This window comes from Pongo abelii, chromosome 5 (assembly GCF_028885655.2).
Source record: "Pongo abelii isolate AG06213 chromosome 5, NHGRI_mPonAbe1-v2.0_pri, whole genome shotgun sequence".
Lineage (NCBI taxonomy): Eukaryota > Metazoa > Chordata > Mammalia > Primates > Hominidae > Pongo > Pongo abelii.
Genome location: NC_071990.2, coordinates 143,725,760 through 143,743,528, shown reverse-complemented (window position 1 = coordinate 143,743,528; position 17,769 = coordinate 143,725,760). Strand labels below are relative to the sequence as shown.

At 34.3% G+C, this 17,769-nt stretch overlaps 1 protein-coding gene across 1 annotated transcript in view; it reads right to left on the bottom strand.

Moving 5' to 3' along the window:
• The window catches only part of VTA1 (vesicle trafficking 1), a 77,705-nt gene that overhangs the window by 29,363 nt on the left and 30,573 nt on the right, over nucleotides 1-17,769 (bottom strand). Inside the window, 1 exon segment of the mRNA NM_001133194.1 lies at nucleotides 7,804-7,912. Within this exon segment, the coding sequence (NP_001126666.1) occupies nucleotides 7,804-7,912 (109 nt within the window).

Below are 17,769 nucleotides of genomic sequence, written 5' to 3'. Positions count from 1 at the left end.
TGTCTGATTATAAACAGGCTATTCAATGTAGCTAATTTCAAACAAGAAAAAAAGTTAAATTTACCTAATCTGAGATGAGCATTTTATCAAGCAACCTTGTGGATGTATTTATATTTTACATACATTAACACGACTTTCCCCAATACTGGAGAACTCTAACATTTATACATTCTGGGAAAGAAAAAAGCTCCACAACATAAAGGCACTAGAGCATGACCAAAAGCTGGTAGAAACGAGAGTAAGGGTAAGAGGAAATCTTACCAGGTAACATTTGATTTTATGTGGCTTTTCATCTGAGGGCACTCAATAGTCTACACAAAAGAAAGTTGCCAAGAAGTGAGCCATGAAATGTTTGTATGAACCCCAACTAAACACCTACAAGCGCCTGAATTATGCACACTCAGGTGAGACTCTAGGGGGCCCTGGAGAAAAGCAACTTAAAGCTGAAAGAGGGGGACAAAGTTTGAGTTCTGGCAAGTCAATGGTCTGCTGGAATAAGAATCAAGACTTTGCAGAGAAAGATAACAGGATGCAGAGGAGCTTCAACATGTTATCAACAAATAGAAGTTATTAAAAATTAGGGAAGAAAAGGAAAATGTGAAAAAAAGAGTCTACAAAAAAGACCTCAAAATGACCCTGATATTGAAAATCAGCAAAAAAGCACTTTAAAGCGCTATGATAAATTTGTTCAAGGCCATAAAGTAAAACCTAGACATAACAAATGAAAGAGAAAAAATTAACCGGGGGGAGAAAAACTGTAAGAGAAAAAAAAAACAGATGGTATTAACAGAAAGGAAATGGCAAAATAGGTTTAAATCTAGCTATAGCAATTACATTAAATGTAAATGAACTAAACACCATGTCTCACACAGGGGTTGAGAGACAGAATAAAAAAGTGCCTATATGCTTTTTGCAGGAAATGTACTTAAAAACACAAAGATCTAGATTTGTTTAAACTAAAAGGATGACAAACCATGTAAATATCCAGCAGACAAAAGCTGGTGACTAATTTTAGTAACAGACAAATAGAATCACTGACAAGGAATATTAACTGAGATAAAAAGGACCATTTCATAAGGATTAAAACATCACATAAATACCAAGCTGACAAAAGCTGGGGTGGCTAACTTTAAAATCAGGCCAAATAGAATTCGTAACCAGGAACATCAGCAAGATATAGTGGCATGTTCCATAATAATAAAAAGGTTAGTTCATAAAAAATAACTATAAAGGTACATGTGCCTAATATAATAACAGAGTCTCAAAATGAAACAAGCTGACAGAACTAGTAAAACCACTGTACTTGGAGATTTAACAGAGAACATCATAAGCAATAACTGCAGAATACATTCTTTTCAACTGCACATGGGACATTCACCAAGACAGATCATATGCTGGGCCATGAAAGAAATCTTGGTAAACTACAAAACACCGAAATCTTTTATAGTATGTTCTCTGACTAAAATGGAATTGAATTAGAAATCAGTAAGATATCTAAAAACACCTCAAACATTCTGAAATTAAACAATATATTTATAAATAATCCATTACTCAAAGAAGAAATCACAAAGAAAACTATAATTATGGTGAACTGAGTGATACCAAAATTTGCAGGATGTCACTAAACCAATGCTTAGAGGGAAACTGAAAGATAGATTTAAATTCTTCTATCAGAAAAGAAAAATTTAAAGATCAAAGATCTACATTTCCTCCCTAAGAAGCTAAAAAAAAAAAAAAAAAAGCAAATTAAACTCCAAGTGTGCTGCAGGAAAAAATAAAAGGAATAGAAAATAAAGAAGAAAAAAACTGTACTAAGTACTTGTTGAGATAATAAAAAAAATTAAAACATCTCTGTCAAGAGACTGGGAGGAAAAAGAGGAAACAGCTATTATGAATATGAGAAATGAAGGAGGTGATATCAAATACATCCTACAGACATTAAAAGGACAGTGAAGACACTAAGAAAATATTACGCCAATAAATGGCACCACCTCAGGGAAATGGACAAATCACTTGAAGATACAAAATACCATAATTCACCCAAAAAGAGACGATCTGAACAGTCCTAAATCTATTGGGGAAGCTGAATTCATGGTTAAAAACTCTCCTACAAAGAAAATGCATAGCCTAGATGGAATAAGCAGTGAATTATATCAAACATTCAAGTAAGAAAAAATACCAATCTTATGCAAACACTTTCAGAAAACAGAGAAGGGATTACTTTCACCTTGTTTTATGAGGCCAGTGTAACCCTGATACCAAACCTCACAAATACTGAAATGTAGACACACAAATTCTTAGTATCAGAATCAAATCAGCCATATAATACAAGGCCTCATCATGACTAAGTTTATCAATGAGTGCAGGGTTGGTTCAACATTTGAAAATCAATCAATGTAACTCATATTAACAGAAGAAAAAAAGTCCTATGATAATTTCAATAAGTGCATAAAAAGCACTTGACAAAATTCAACATCCATTTATGACAAAACTTCTCAGCACCCTAGAAATAAAGATTTCTCAGTATCACAAAGGGCAAAAAACAAAACAAAACAATGGACATATTTATTGCCACTGGTACAACAGGCAAGAAAAAGAAAGAAATGAGGATTAGAAAGGAAGAAGCAAAACTGTCTCTCCTTGCAGATGACATAATTATCTACATACAAACTCTCAAGGAATTTACAAAGTAATTATCAGAATCAATAGGTAAATTTAGCAAGGTTGCAAGATAAAAGATTATACAAAAATCAATTGTAATTCATATTAGAAGCTAACGACTGGAAAACCAAATTAAAAAATTAATTTCATTTGCAAGAGAATGAAAGGACACAAAATACTTGAAGTAAATTTAACAAAAGAGGTAAAAACCTCTACTTCAAAAAATCTAAAATACTGCTGAAAGAAATTACAGAAAGCTTAAATAAATGGAAAGATATATTATGTTCATGTACTGAAAGACAATTAATTCTCCCTAAATTTAATACTAATCATAATGCCAGTCGGCATTTTTTCTAAAAAAGAGAAACTGAAAATCTAATTATAAAATTTATGTGGAAACTCAAAGGACAGAATAGTTAAGATAAAGGAAAAAGAAAAGAAGATTGAGTTACTCAGCAGATGGGTCAGAGTAATACACCCAAATGAGGAACGTGTTGACTCCAAAATCCAAGTGGGTCCACTAGGCACGGTACCTCTCTTTTCTTGGTCGTAGGAGTGGCTAGATGCAACAATATCACCTTATTATGAATATCTTGACATGCCCCATATCACTGGACCTTTAGAAATTTCACTGAGGTCTCTGAACTTTAGTCAGATTGATTTCCCATTCTGTGAGAAGCAAATGTCTCACCACTAAGTCCAGAGTAGTTGCTCACTAGGTCCAATCAGCATAATGTCATCAATATAACGGACCAGTGTAATATCTTGTGGAAGGGTAAGAAGGCTATTAAGATCCCTGCAAACTAAATTGTGACATAGAGCTGGAGAGTTGATATACCCCTGAGGTAGGACAGTGAAGGTGTACTGCTGGCCATGCCGGCTGAAAGCAAACTGCTTCTAGTGAACCTTATGGACAGGTATGAAGAAAAAGGCACTGACCAGATCAATAGCTGTATATTAGGTACCAAAGAATGTTAATTTGCTCAAGTAATGAAGCCACAACTGGTGCAGAAGCTGCAACAGGAGTCACATAAAGGATCATAATAAAGAATAATGAGTAATGAATTATAATCACTGAATAAATTCATGAGCCCATATTGATGTAAATAATTAAATGAATAAACACACACATTTATTTATGTATAGACTGGAAAGTCCATCCTTATGGTAGAGTGCCAACTAATTAAAATAAAAAGAATGATAAATCATCAATGAATGCTAAACCCAGGGGGTGAAGTTGCATAAAAAATATAGGATATTTACATAATATCAAAGTATCTTCCACAAATTACTTATTAATAGCAAAGAGAAAAATAATTTTAATGGGGAATAACCCAGAAGACACCACATTACCCAAGTGATCAGTTAATATCACCAATATTTCACCAAAATCGTATACTTATAATGTTAAGGCACGGAGGAAACAACTTTATTTTGGGCTATTCTGCAAAAAATGCATAGGGTTAAACTAATTATGAGGCAATGTCAGACGAACAAATTGAGGAACAGTTAAAAAGTAACTGTACTTTTCAAAAGCATCAAGGCAAAGAAACACTAGAAATCCTGGGGAGCTACTCCATATTAAGGAGACTAAAGAGATATGGCACCCAGATGCAACGTGTGATCTATGTGCATGAGGAAGAAAACTACAAAGGGTATTACTGAGTCAACTGCTAAAATCTGAACACAGACGGAGATCAGATGATACACTAAATAAATACTATACTTCTCGATTTTGATAAGTACACTGTAGTAAAAAGAATGCCACTATTCTTAGGAAATACAGAAGTACTCAGGAGTAAAAGAGCATATCTCTAATTTACTAACAAATACTTCAAAATATATATATAATGATATCCTCTTGTGAAGCCATAAGCCATTTCTAAGGAGATACTGCTAAAAATCATGACATTAACACCAGATTATGACACCAGGTTGTATTTTAAAATTTTACACACACACACACAAATATATAAAATAACACCTCATGTCCTTTCTTTTTTATATGTGGTAGGGGGAGTGGGGAGAGAGAAAAGGGGACAAGGGGTGAGAAAGAGGGACAGACTATGAATCAATGAGAGAATGTTTAATTCTGGATCAAAGGCATACTGGAATTCTTTATATCATTCTGGCAATTTGCCAGTAAATTTAACATTGTATCAAAACAAATTTACCATATAAAATGAGTGGTTTCAATGATCTACTGTTCTTTTTTTTATATCATTAATTCTACATACAGATGCTCATCAACATATGATGGTGTTACATCCCAATAAACCCACTGCAAGTCAAAAATCTAAGTAAAAAATGCATTTAAAACACCTAACCTACTGAACATCATAGCTTAGCCTAGCCTACATGAAACATGCTCAGAGCACTTACATTAGTGCAAAATCATCTAACACAAAGCCTTTATATAATTTAATAAATACTGTACTGAAGGTGAAAAACAATGACTGTAAGGGTTCTCGAAGTACAGTTTCTATTGAATGCATATTGCTTTGCTATCTTCTTAAAGGTGAAAAAGTATACGTTAAATCATAAGTTGAAGCCTGTTTGTAATATCTATTCAAATGTCATGGTGATGTGGTATTCAGCTAGAACTTAATACACAGTACTGTTTTCAAAAGTATATACTCTTTTGTTCTTTATCTAAGTTAACTAAGTACAATATCTATTATTTTCTACTGGTTTTCCTAGAAATTCAATGCCAGAACAATAGACAATTAGGTTTTTGTGAAATATACTACCTTTTACACTTAGACTATGTTCCAAGAGTTAATCCTAAAACACAACAGAATATAATTCTACACTCAGAAAAAGAAAACAATCAAAGTCTTAAAGAAGACTTTTCTCACACAAATTCAGATTTAATGACATTATATCTTGTAGATATATAGGCTATCTTTGAGAAGACATTATTAGAGGTTATGACATTAAGCCCTGATTATGACAACAGGTTATGTTTTAAGTTAATGAGTTGAAAAAGTATGCAGTGAAAATATTCTCCTTTATATTGTAGAGGATTTCTTATTAGTATTCTGTAGCTTACAATTTTCTACTATCCAGAAACTCCATCAAATCTGTATGAAAATAAATAACAGAAATGACAACTTCCATTTAAGCTGACTTTTGGAAAACAAAAACTATCTACATTTAATAATCTATTTAGTTAGCATTATTAATCGTAAGGGCCTACAATAACCATTTCAGAACAAAACAGATCAACGTGATAATCAAAATGCACACTTCCTACTTTCAAAGGCAGAATGTTAAAGAGTTTTAAGATTAGAGAAGTTACTGATATTGAAAGAATGCCAAAAACCCCAAATTGACAATTCATTAGGTATTTCAATATACCTAAAATGCAACATCTAAAATAGTCCCGAAAAGTAAAACGGCTAGTTGGTTTCACAAAAAATTTCTAGGGTGCATTTAAAAACCAGATAATTCCACTGTTCCAAAGCATAGAAAAAGACTAGAAACATTCTGATTATATTTATGAAGTAAGCATAATATCATAACATTGATACCAAAAAGGAAAACTGTAGACCATCTTCAGTTATAAATGTCAACATAAAAATCGTAAATGATATAATAGTGAACTGAACCTATCAGCATAATAAAAAAAAATATATCATGACCAAGTGGGGTTTATTACACAATGTAAAACTGGTTCAATAATAGGCAATCTTTCAATATAATTCATTATAATAATAGATATAAAGAGATTAATTAGATTGGGGTTGGCCAACTATGGCCAGTGGGCTGGCAGCCTGCTATTGTAAATAAAGCTTTACTGGAACACAACCACTCATTTTTTTTACATATTATCTATGGCTACTTCTGTACTACAACAGCAGAGCTAAACAGCTGCAACAAAGACAGTATCATTCATAAACTGAAAATATTTATTATCTGATCCTTTAAGAAAGTTTACTGATGCCTGCATTGGATAATTATCTTCACAAATGCATAAAAGTATGTAACAAAATGCAAGGATCGTTTGGAATTTTCTCAGTTCCAAGAACAGTGGTCGTTCTCTTTATAACCATCTATTTACTACGTCTAATACATAAAAAACAAGTAAGTGAAAAAAGGTTTCCCTTTTCTATTACACATTAACTGAAAGGCCAAGTAAAATAATAAGACCTTTATTTTTTCGTGATTAAAATTTGTAAAACGCACTGTGTGATGGTAAAATTTTCCTGTACATATCAAGTTAAAAAAAAAAAACAGAGCCAGGTACAGAACAGTATGTATATTACCAGTTGTATGAAAAAATGGAGCATATGTGTTTCTACTTGGTAGTAAATTCATAAAAAATGATCTCTGTAAAGATACACAAAAAAAACTAAAAACAATGCTTACTTGAGTTTTGGTAGGATCTGGGAAGATGCGGGATGTGGTAGACAGGAGAAATTCACTTCATATTTTTTATATACTCTATGATTTTTCTGAACTATGTGAATGTATTACTAACTCCCCAAATAACCTACACAACTCAAATAGATTTACAAAAAATGATATAGTATTCTTTGTGGTTTGAAAACATTTTATAAATTATAAATGGATTGCCTTTCCTATATAACAGGAATGAAATCTGATTAAAAGTAGGAGGCTGGGCATGGTGCCTCACGCCTGTAATCCCAGCACTTTGGGAGGCCGAGGCGGGTGGATCACAATGTCAGGAGATCGAGACCATCCTGTCTAACACGGTGAAACCCTGTCTCTACTAAAAATACAAAAAAATTAGCCAGGTGTGGTGGCAGGCGCCTGTAGTCCCAGCTACTAGGGAGGCTGAGGCAGAAGAATGGCATGAACCTGGGAGGCAGAGCTTCCAGTGAGCAGAGACCACGCCACTGCACTCCAGCCTGGGCGACAGAGCGAGACTATGTCTCATAAAAAAAAAAAAAAGTAGGAGACAGATAAGTCACTTTGTTGACATGGACAGCTATTACAGCAGTTTGACCTTCATTTCTATTTCTCACTGTCCCTAAGTTTATGATTTTATACTTAACTTTCATTGATTCTGGGCCTGATGAAAACAAAACTGTATTGTTCCCTCCAAAAACTTTGAGTAATCTACTGAATAATTATGATTCTACTAAGTCCTTTTACTCAGAATAAATAAATACATACCATTATCTTCTTCAATTCCAACAGGGCCTGCTTGAGGAGTCTCCCCATTCTTTAAACAATTATGGATGTATGTTGCCTTCCATCTGGCATACTTCCTGTGTTTCACATTCTAAAAGAGAGCATTTTTATATCAACATTGGACTATGGTAAAGAAGTAAAAAGTAAACATTTATGATGACCTGTATCATATTTCTGAGATAAAACCTATTTCTGCAGATTACAGCTCTAAAAGAAACTGGCAATACCTCACCCTATTGCTGGAATCCACCAAGTATTTAAGGCTTGACAGAATTCATGAGAAGCTATTGTCCTCAAAACATATGCCCAGTTCTCTTTTATCATATAACATTTCAGAAAGGATATGCAATGGAAAAACAGGAGTGTCCTTCCAGCAAAATTTGCAACTCTTCTGCACAGCGGAGAAATAGGCTAAAGTAGAATTCTAAGACTAAATATAAAAATAACAATAGATTGAATTATTTTCACTAAAGACAAAAAAAACAGATCTGTACAAATCAAGAAAAAAATAAAAAGAAAATTAAGATGTGGTGGTTAAAGCAAATGCTAGACTGATAGGTAAACCTGACTTTTTAACTAGTCACATGCTAGTTAACAGCTCTGAACCTCAGTTACCCTGATTCTAAAAAGGGAAAAATAATAACTCATTGGGTTAACTGAAAAGATCATGAAGAACCTGTTAGCTGCCTCTTCTTCTATGCCTTAAAACTAATGTAACTTGATATGCTAATGTTACAGGATATAAGATAAAAATTTGCTTTAAAAAATATAAAAATCTCTTATAATTTTGGATGTGCTAGTGATTTTTAGTTTATATTTTCAACTGACCTTTATAGTGGCATCGTTATCACTTGGGAACTTGTTAGAAATGCAGAATCTTCAAGCCCACCCCAGATCTACTGAACCTGAACTACAAGTGCCAGCCTGCACCTGCACTACAAGACCCCCAGGTGATTTATATGCAATTAGAGTTCCAGAGCGAACGTGGTTTTACTATTTGAAAACAAGCACGGTGACTCATGCCTGTAATCCCACCACTTTGGGAGGCTGAGGCAGGCAGATCACGAGGTCAGTTGTTCAAGACCAGCCTGGCCAACATAATGAAACCCTGTCTCTATTGAAAATACAAAAATTAGCTGGGCGTGGTGGCACATGCCTGTAGTTGCAGCTACTCGGGAGGCTGAGGCAGGAGAATCACTTGAATTCGGGAGGCAGACGCCACTGCACTCCAGCCTGGGCAGCAGAGCGAGACTCTGTCTCAAAAAAAAGAAAGAAATAAAGAAATAGAGGGCTAGGCACAGTGGCTCATGCCTGTAATCCTAGCACTTTGGGAGGCCAAGGAGGGTGGATTGCCTGAGCTCAGGAGTTGGAGACCAGCCTGGCCAATAGAGACCAACCCCGTCTCTATGAAAAACACAAAAAATTAGCCGGGCATGGTGGCACACACCTGTAATCCCAGCTACTCAAGAGGCTGAGACACGAGAATCACGTGAACCCAGGAGGCAGAGGTTGCAGCGAGCCAAGACTGCGCCACTGCACCAGCCCAGCTCCAGACCTCCTCCCGGCCAAAAAAAAAAAAAAAAGAGAGTATCCTTTTGCAAAGATCCACGAAGTCATTGATAAGTATAAATGTAGGAGGTGGTCCAGATACTTAGTTGAATATTCTATAATGTGAGTCTCTAGATACTACTAGAGGTAGCTTCTGTACAGAAAACTAAAAAAATTAACCCCTAAATTACTAAATTTGTATCACATTTCCTTCTTATCAAACACTCCTCTTACATATTCAATTAAAAAATCTATACATTGATTCTGATTTTCTTCCAGGTATGACATTTTGCTCCACTTCACAAATGAAATTTCCAACAGAAGTATCCACATTTAGTCTTCACTTCTTCACCACTCAGTTCACTCTAGGGGGTGGGGAGGGTATATGTCTTTTCTGTTTAGTTCATATTCTCCAGTAACACAAAAGGTCAGGGAATTTGAATATGCCTGTGTCTTTTACTGGCAGGGAGCCCACATGTGTCAGCCTGTTCCTCACTTAAGTTGTCAGTTCATTTGAGGAATTGCTCTTGCTAATATCAACTGCCTAGTCTACACTAGAAAATCCAAGGGACACTTTTTAGGTATCATCTTACCAAACTGCTACACTCTGTAAATATATTAAAAGCCCTGGACTATGCCAATCTTTGTGAAACCTTCTCTATCTCTAGTTTTTGTGACACTCTATTCTCTTGGTTTCTCTCTAATCTCCTTTGGCTCCTAATCCTCTAGCTGACCTTCCAGTAATTTTAAATACTCTGTCCTATGACAGAGTGCAAAATAGTGGGCGCAATCAATAATAACTCATATAGAATTTTAAATATGAATTATGTTTTCTATATCCAAATATGGGAAAAGTTACATAAAAGCCAAATTAAGACCTTTAATTAGGTCTTAATTATTTTAATTAATATTTACTTATGTATTAATTAAATATTAATTGGGTATTAATTAATTAATAAAATTAGGTATTTATTTAGATAAAATTTAATTAGGTATTAATTATTTTAATTAATATAAAATAAGTCAATACATTATTTCCACCCTTAGGGAGCTAATCATCTGGCTATGGATATGAAATTAAAATACAAAGAACTATTACTATAAAAACACACTTAGTAGGAAGGAAGTATTAAACCTGTTTCCTATAGTAAGTACATGGAACAGTTCAGAGAATAAAGAAAAAACAGAATAAGGTAAAGAAAATGATACTTCAGTTTGGTCATGCAATATGGGTAAGATGTGAAAAAATGGAAGCAATAAGATGATTCTGGAGAGAAGGAAAAGTACAAGCAAAGGTAGAAATAAGGAAATATTTGGAGAATAAAGATAAATAAACCAATATGCCATGCATAGAAGATACATATTAAATGCTAGTTGGATAAGTAAGATAAATCCAAGACAAGATTAAAGTCTTGGACTGACATCTTTATGGCATTCTACAGGTTATAAAGCATTTCCACACATTTTCCTCTACTTGGTCTTCATCAGAACCTCGAAATTTAGGCAGGTCACATTTTACTCACACTAAGGCTTTGAGACATTATAAGACTGGCTCAATGTAAATACAGTTTAATCTGGCATTCAAGGCCCTCCACATTGTGGACACTCAGTCTTATTTCCATTTCCCTCAATCAAGATTGGATTCCTGTCTTACCTGCATTCTCTTCTTACGCTATTCTCTCTTATCTAACATGGTTTCCTCTCTGTCCAGTCTCCTTTCCTCCAAGGCTAAGTGCAAATGTTTACTCCCTATGAAGCACCCTCATTTCCAGTAAGTTAACAGTTATTTATTATTTACTCAAGTCAGGTAATATGCTAAATGCTGGGGATACATGAGATGAATGAGTCAAACATGAGTTTTAGAGTCTAACGTGAAACCACGCAATAACTGACATCCCTAAATGTGACACGTGTCTTATCTGAAGTCCCTATTTCTTCATCCTTCTTTCTCGGGATTCTATAATCCTATCATTTTAGAGATGAAGAAACGTCATTACAAAAGTAAAGTAATTTACTGAAGGTCATACTGTTTTGGTAGTAGTAAAGTTAGCCAGTCATTCAGGTCTATCTTGGTAAAATACAATTACCACACTGCAATTTGCAACTCATATTAAAATAGATGAAATAACAGAAAATAAGCCTTAAAGGTCAGCTACTTAATGTTTATCAATGCAGAATGTACCTTTTGGTAGTTATGAAGAAAACTATTTTAAAAGTAAATGAATAAATTGCTAAGGAAAGTTTAAACTGCCTTCTTTGAGGGTCTTTTAAATTAAGCCAAATTTTCTTCTATCTGAAATAATTTAATCCTGTCTAAAGACTTAGTGGAAAAGTTGTAATGACTTTAGAAAGTTCTTTCAGTCCTAATATCTAAGCATGAGCAGCGTAGAGAAGTTTAAACCAATTTGAGTTTCTGCATTAGTATGTGAAATTTAAGAAACTAAGTTGAAAAGGGCTCATTTTAGTAAAGCAATGTATTTAATTTTTATTTCATCCTGTTTCCAAAATGTCCCTATTCCTACAAATTGATGCATATCCTATTTAGCAGAAATTTCTGGCAGTTGTAATTCCACTAATTCACTTTTCAATGTTGTTTTATTTAAAATAAAGGATGTAAAGGATGCTGGATACTAAACAATATTTTAAAAGGAAATTTTCAAGATGTATTTTTGAAATTCATTAACTCCTTTTGGCTGATTAAACATCCTTTCTAAGAGACAGGAACTGCAAAAAGAACTTTTACTTTTGTCCTTGGCCTCTAAGTTCCTGTTTTGTTACTAGATTGATGAGAATCACTGACAACTGCAAATTTTGGCCACTTAAGAATTAGCATGAATTTTCATTTAATTTTTAAATCACTTGCTACACTGAAGCATGACTGGTTAGAGAACAGCAACATAGGCTGGAGGAGGGATTTTCAAACTTAGTACCTATAAGAATCACAAGAGTGTAATAATAAATTCCTGGCTAGAGCTATGAAAAATTTGATATAAATTATTCTTCATTAGCATACCAAAAAGTCACCTTGAAAGACAAAGTTTTACACCAGCTGTCTCTATCTAATTCTTCCTCTTTGATTTTATATTGAACCCATCTTAGGCAAGTTTTTAACCTCCACCACTCACTGCAACAGCTTTTGTCAAGGTTACAGATTACTTCTATATTGCTATTAGGTTGGTGTGAAAGTAATTGTGGTTTTTGCCACCTAAACTCAAGGCTTACATGCCATCTTCCTTGATGCCTATGAGCATGAACAAGTGATTATTTCCCACCTCATTCCTTGATGTCCCCCTTTACACTTGCTTTCCTGGTTATCAAGACCTCCTGGTTTTGATAACCCTTGCTGCGCGCTCCTTCAGTCCTTTTACACTGGTTCTTTTTCATGTCCCAGTGTCAGGAGTACCTCAGGCTTCAGCTCTTGGATTCCCTGTCTCCTCTTTCTACACTTGATGATCTCATGCAGTCTAATGGCTTTAAATATACCACCCTTAAATACCATGAGGTGTATTTGCTGCCAACTTCCAAATTTGTATCTTCTGTTCAGACTTCTCTGAACCTTAGGATTTTGTATAAGTATACATCCAATTCCACATTTCTCCTGTATGTTTGATAAGCTCCTCCAAGTTCAAAACCAACTCCTGATTTTCCCCCACCAACTCTATAAATGGCCACAATGGTTAAGAATGATCTTACAGTTGTTAGGTCCAACCCTTGGAGTCATTTTTGAGTTCTCTGTATCTTTTACACTCTGCCAATGAATCTGTTAAATTTTGTCAGCTCTGCATTCAAAATATATCCAGAATCCAACCATTACTCAACATGTCCTCTTCGGCAAATTCTGGTCCTAGCAAGCATTATCTTTTACCTTGATTATTTAATAACGTACTAATAAGTTTGCCTTTTCCACTCTTGTCCATTACAGAAAGGAACAATACTTTAAAAATACAAGTCAAATTTTATCAATTCTCTGTTTGAATCCTCCCCCAACCACCCTCATTCTCATCTCCTATCCTATCACTCCTTCTCATTCTGGATTCTGCCACATTGTTCTCCTTGTTATTTCTTGAACAAGAATAGGTAGCTTGTACTGTAGTCTCAAAAATGTAGCACTCTCTCTTGCCTCTTCCTGGAACACCCCCCAAATGACATGCAAAAATGCAATACACATTAGCATGCGAATCCACAGCTTTCATAAGATTTTCAAAGTAGACAGTGATAAAAATGGGATTAATAATCTCTAACTTTGTGGCAACATCACAAATACATTTATACTCTTAGTCCCTCAACCTCCCAAGTTATTATATAAACAAGACTTCCACATAACTCCCAGAACACTGAGACGTGGTATAATGAGAAATGCTTGAAAAACATATTAAACAAATTTATTATCAAAATGACTCAGACACTGAAATATTTATAGTCACAGATTACATGTATTTCCTGATATTCATTCAACATTTTAATCCTTTTATATTTTTCAAAGCAACTATAATTTCATCAAACAAGTTTTTAAAAGGGAGAGTAAAACTATACCCCCAATCATAACTATAACTTAATACACAAAAACTTAAATATAACTCCTCTATTTTTAAAATATCATAACATTGGAATATACGTTCCAAGTAAACAAAAGATTTCCAAACAAGGTATGGTTGGTAACTGTTTAATACTTAATCTACTGGGGTAAGAAAAGAAACCAATGTTAATTATTTTTTGGAAAAAAAAAAAATACAGTTTTCATCAAATTTACAGAAAGTTTTAAAAATAGCACAACATACTCTCACATATCTTCTACTCAGATTCTCCAACTATTTAATTTTTGTTTTATCAATTTACTTCTACATATAAATGTATAAAACGTGTATATATATATATAAAGTGTGTGTGTCAGGCCGGGCACGGTGGCTCATGCCTATAATCCCAGCACTTCAGGAGGCCGAGGAAGGCGGATCATGAGGTCAGGAGATTGAGACCATCCTGGCTAACACAGTGAAACCTCATCTCTACTAAAAATACAAAAAATTAGCTGGGCATGGTGGCAGGCACCTGTAGTCCCAGCTACTCAGGAGGCTGAGGCAGGAGAATGGCGTGAATCTGGGAAGTGGAGCTTGCAGAGGTGAGATTGCGCCACTGCACTCCATCCTGGGCAACAGAGCGAGACTCCGTCTCAAAAAAAAAAAACTGTGTCTGTGTGTGTGTATATATATATATATATATATATTATTTTTTTCTGTACCATTTAAGAGTAAATTGAAGACACTGTGTCCCCCTTACCCTTTCATTGCACTTTCCAAAATCTAGGACAATCTCAAAAATCGGAAAATTTAATACTTACACAGTCTGATCCACAGTCCCAATAAATTTTGCCAATTGTCCCAATCACGTCCTTTGCAGTTATTTTTCCCCCAGGCCCAGAACTAATCTAAAGAGCATTAGTGTCTCTTGACCTTGACTTTTTAAAAAATACCAACCAAGCTGTAAAATGTCTATTGATTTGTCTGATGTCTCCTCATGATTACGTTTGGGTTATACGTTTTTGGAAGCATTATCACTGAAGCGATGTTTGTCTTTTCCAGATCATCTTATTAGGATGCACATGACGTGAGTTGTCCCAATATTAGTGGTGTTAGGTTTAATGACTTGGCCTAAAGAGATGTGTGACAAGTTTTCTCATTATTGAATTACTATTTTTCTGTGATATCAATAAGCAATTTGCTAAGATATTCAGAGACATGTAAATATACTTCTTTTTATCAAACTTTCCACTTACTACTTTTAAAGCCCACTAATAATTTTCCAATTTTATCATTATTTGTATATAGTTAGAATACTATGACAAAGAGCCTTCTCTGCTCTTCTATTATTTATTCATTTATTTATTTCTTCATATGTATCAGTCTGGACCTATACAGATTCTTAATTTATTCAATGAATTATCATCCATTACTATCATTCTCATTTTTATGCCCAAACTGTCCCTGGCTTGGACAATGGGAACCCTTTCAAGTCAGCTTCTGGGTCCTATGATTATGATAACACTTTCCTCCTTTCTGTCACAAGAAGGTCCGGCCTTATCTGTAGCTTTCCTGGACTTAGCCCTAGATTAAGCATTTTTTACGAAAGTCCTGGTTCCGTATGCAGAATAAAATTAGAATAGAAAATCAGGCACTAGGGATGCTCACTGTGTGCTCACTGCTACTGCTGCATCATTGCTCCTAGGAGAGTATAGAGATACACAAACTATAGTATACATATTATACCTATATATCTATTCATCTAGTGTAATATATTTAAAAGCATGAATTAAGAAGATTACAACAATTCCAACCTAACAGCACAACACAATCTAGTCTTCTCTCATTCCCCCCATTGTAACTAAATTCCCCAAAAGTGAGAAAACTGTCTCCCTCAATATATTTAATCATTTGGTCACTCCTAGAATACAGAATAAGCAGGTTTAGAACTGCCAACCCATACTAAGATAAACCAAACCTATCAACAAAATAGTTCAATATTTAACTTCTGCAGTAAAATGAACATACTGAGATGCATACATCTTCAGTGCACAACATTTTGACAAACAGATTAATATACCTGGGTAAACCATACTTCTATCTATATCCCTTCCCAGATCAACTTCCTTTGGTGTGCGTGCATGTACACACACATGTACATGAAGGGAATCATAGTTTGTATTCTTCTGGCTCTTTTTTTGCTCAGCATAATGTCTACTAGATTCATCCATGTTGTAGGTTATATCAGCAGTCAGTTCCTTTTTGTATATAATACCCCAATGTGTTTACCAGTGCCCCTGTTGGTGGACATCAGGGTTGTTTCTAGCTTTGGGCCATTATGAATAAACTTCCCGTAAGCACTCCTGAACAAGTCTTTTTCAGGACATATGTTTTTATTTCTCTTGGATAAAAACCAGAATAGGAATTGCTGGGTAAAAGGGAGTATGTTTAGCATTAAAAAAAAATGGCCAACTCTTTTCCTAAAGTGGATATAACATCTAACATCTCCATCAAGCAATGTATGAAAGCTCTTAGTTTTTCACATTCTAGACAACAGTTTATGTGGCCACTCGTTATTCGTGTTATTTTATTGATTTTAAAAAACTATTCTATCGATGACTAATGGGGGTGTTAAAATTTCCAATTATGATTACGAATTTTTCCTTATTTTTCTTTTCTTTTTGTCGATTTTTGTTTCATATAGTTTGAAAGTCTTATTATTAGGTGCACAGACATTTGTAACTGTATTGTCTTCTTGATGAACTGACCCCTTTATTATTATAAAATGTCCCCTTTTATTTCTAGTAACACATCTACTCAAAGTCTATTTTATCTATGGCCACTTGAGATTCTATTTACTTAGTAACTGCATGAAGCATATTTTCCATATTTTCATTTTCAAAATATTTATATTTGTATTTGAACAGTATCTCTTAGAAACAGTATACAGTTAAGGCTTGCTTTTAAAAAAAATCTAGTCTGAAAACCTCTACTATAAAATTTGGATGTTAGTCCATTTACAATTATGGTATGTAACAACATAGCTGTATTTAGGTCTAAAATTTGCTATGTGTTTTGCATTGGGCCCACCTGTTTATGTTTCCTTCTCTTCCCCTTCTCTGCCTTCTTTAGGGTTTGCCAAATATATATGTATAGTTAAAATAATTTTTACAAATATAGACATGTATCTTTTAAAGAAATGAAAAATATATAGTCTTTTACATTTACCTACATTACTATGTCCAGTGTTGTTCATTCCTTCCTGTAAATCAAATTCCTACTTGGTATCCTTTTCCTTCTGCTTGAAAAACTTCCTTCATTTTAGCTGTTCTTTAGTTCTTTGGATCTTTAGTGCAGACATGCTAGCAATGAGTTAACTTGCCTAAAAATGTTTTTTTAAAACCTTCATTTTTTGAAGCACAGCTTTGCTGTATATAGAATTCTGAGTTGACAGGGTTTTTGTTCATTTGTTTTATTTTTTTTTCTTTCAGCCCTTTAAATATGTCATTTTATTATCCTCTGGCCTCCAACTTTTTAAAAAATGAGAAGTCAACTATCCCTCACAACACTGTTACCCTGTGTGTAACACATTGTTTCTCAAGGCTGCTTTTTCAAGATTTTCTCTCCCATCACTAGACTTCAGTGGTTTGACTACAATGTTTCTAGGTGTGACTTCCTTTATATTAATCTTATTGTTCACTGTGCTTCTTGAATCTGTAGCTGTTTTTTTTACTCAATTTGGAAAATCTGTGGTCATTATTTCTTCAGATATCTTTTGTACTCGTTTTCTTTCTACTCTCCTTTTGGAACTCCAAATGTACACGTTAGACTCCCAAATACAGTAGCAATAATACATAATGCCCATGAATAAGCTCATCTAAATACA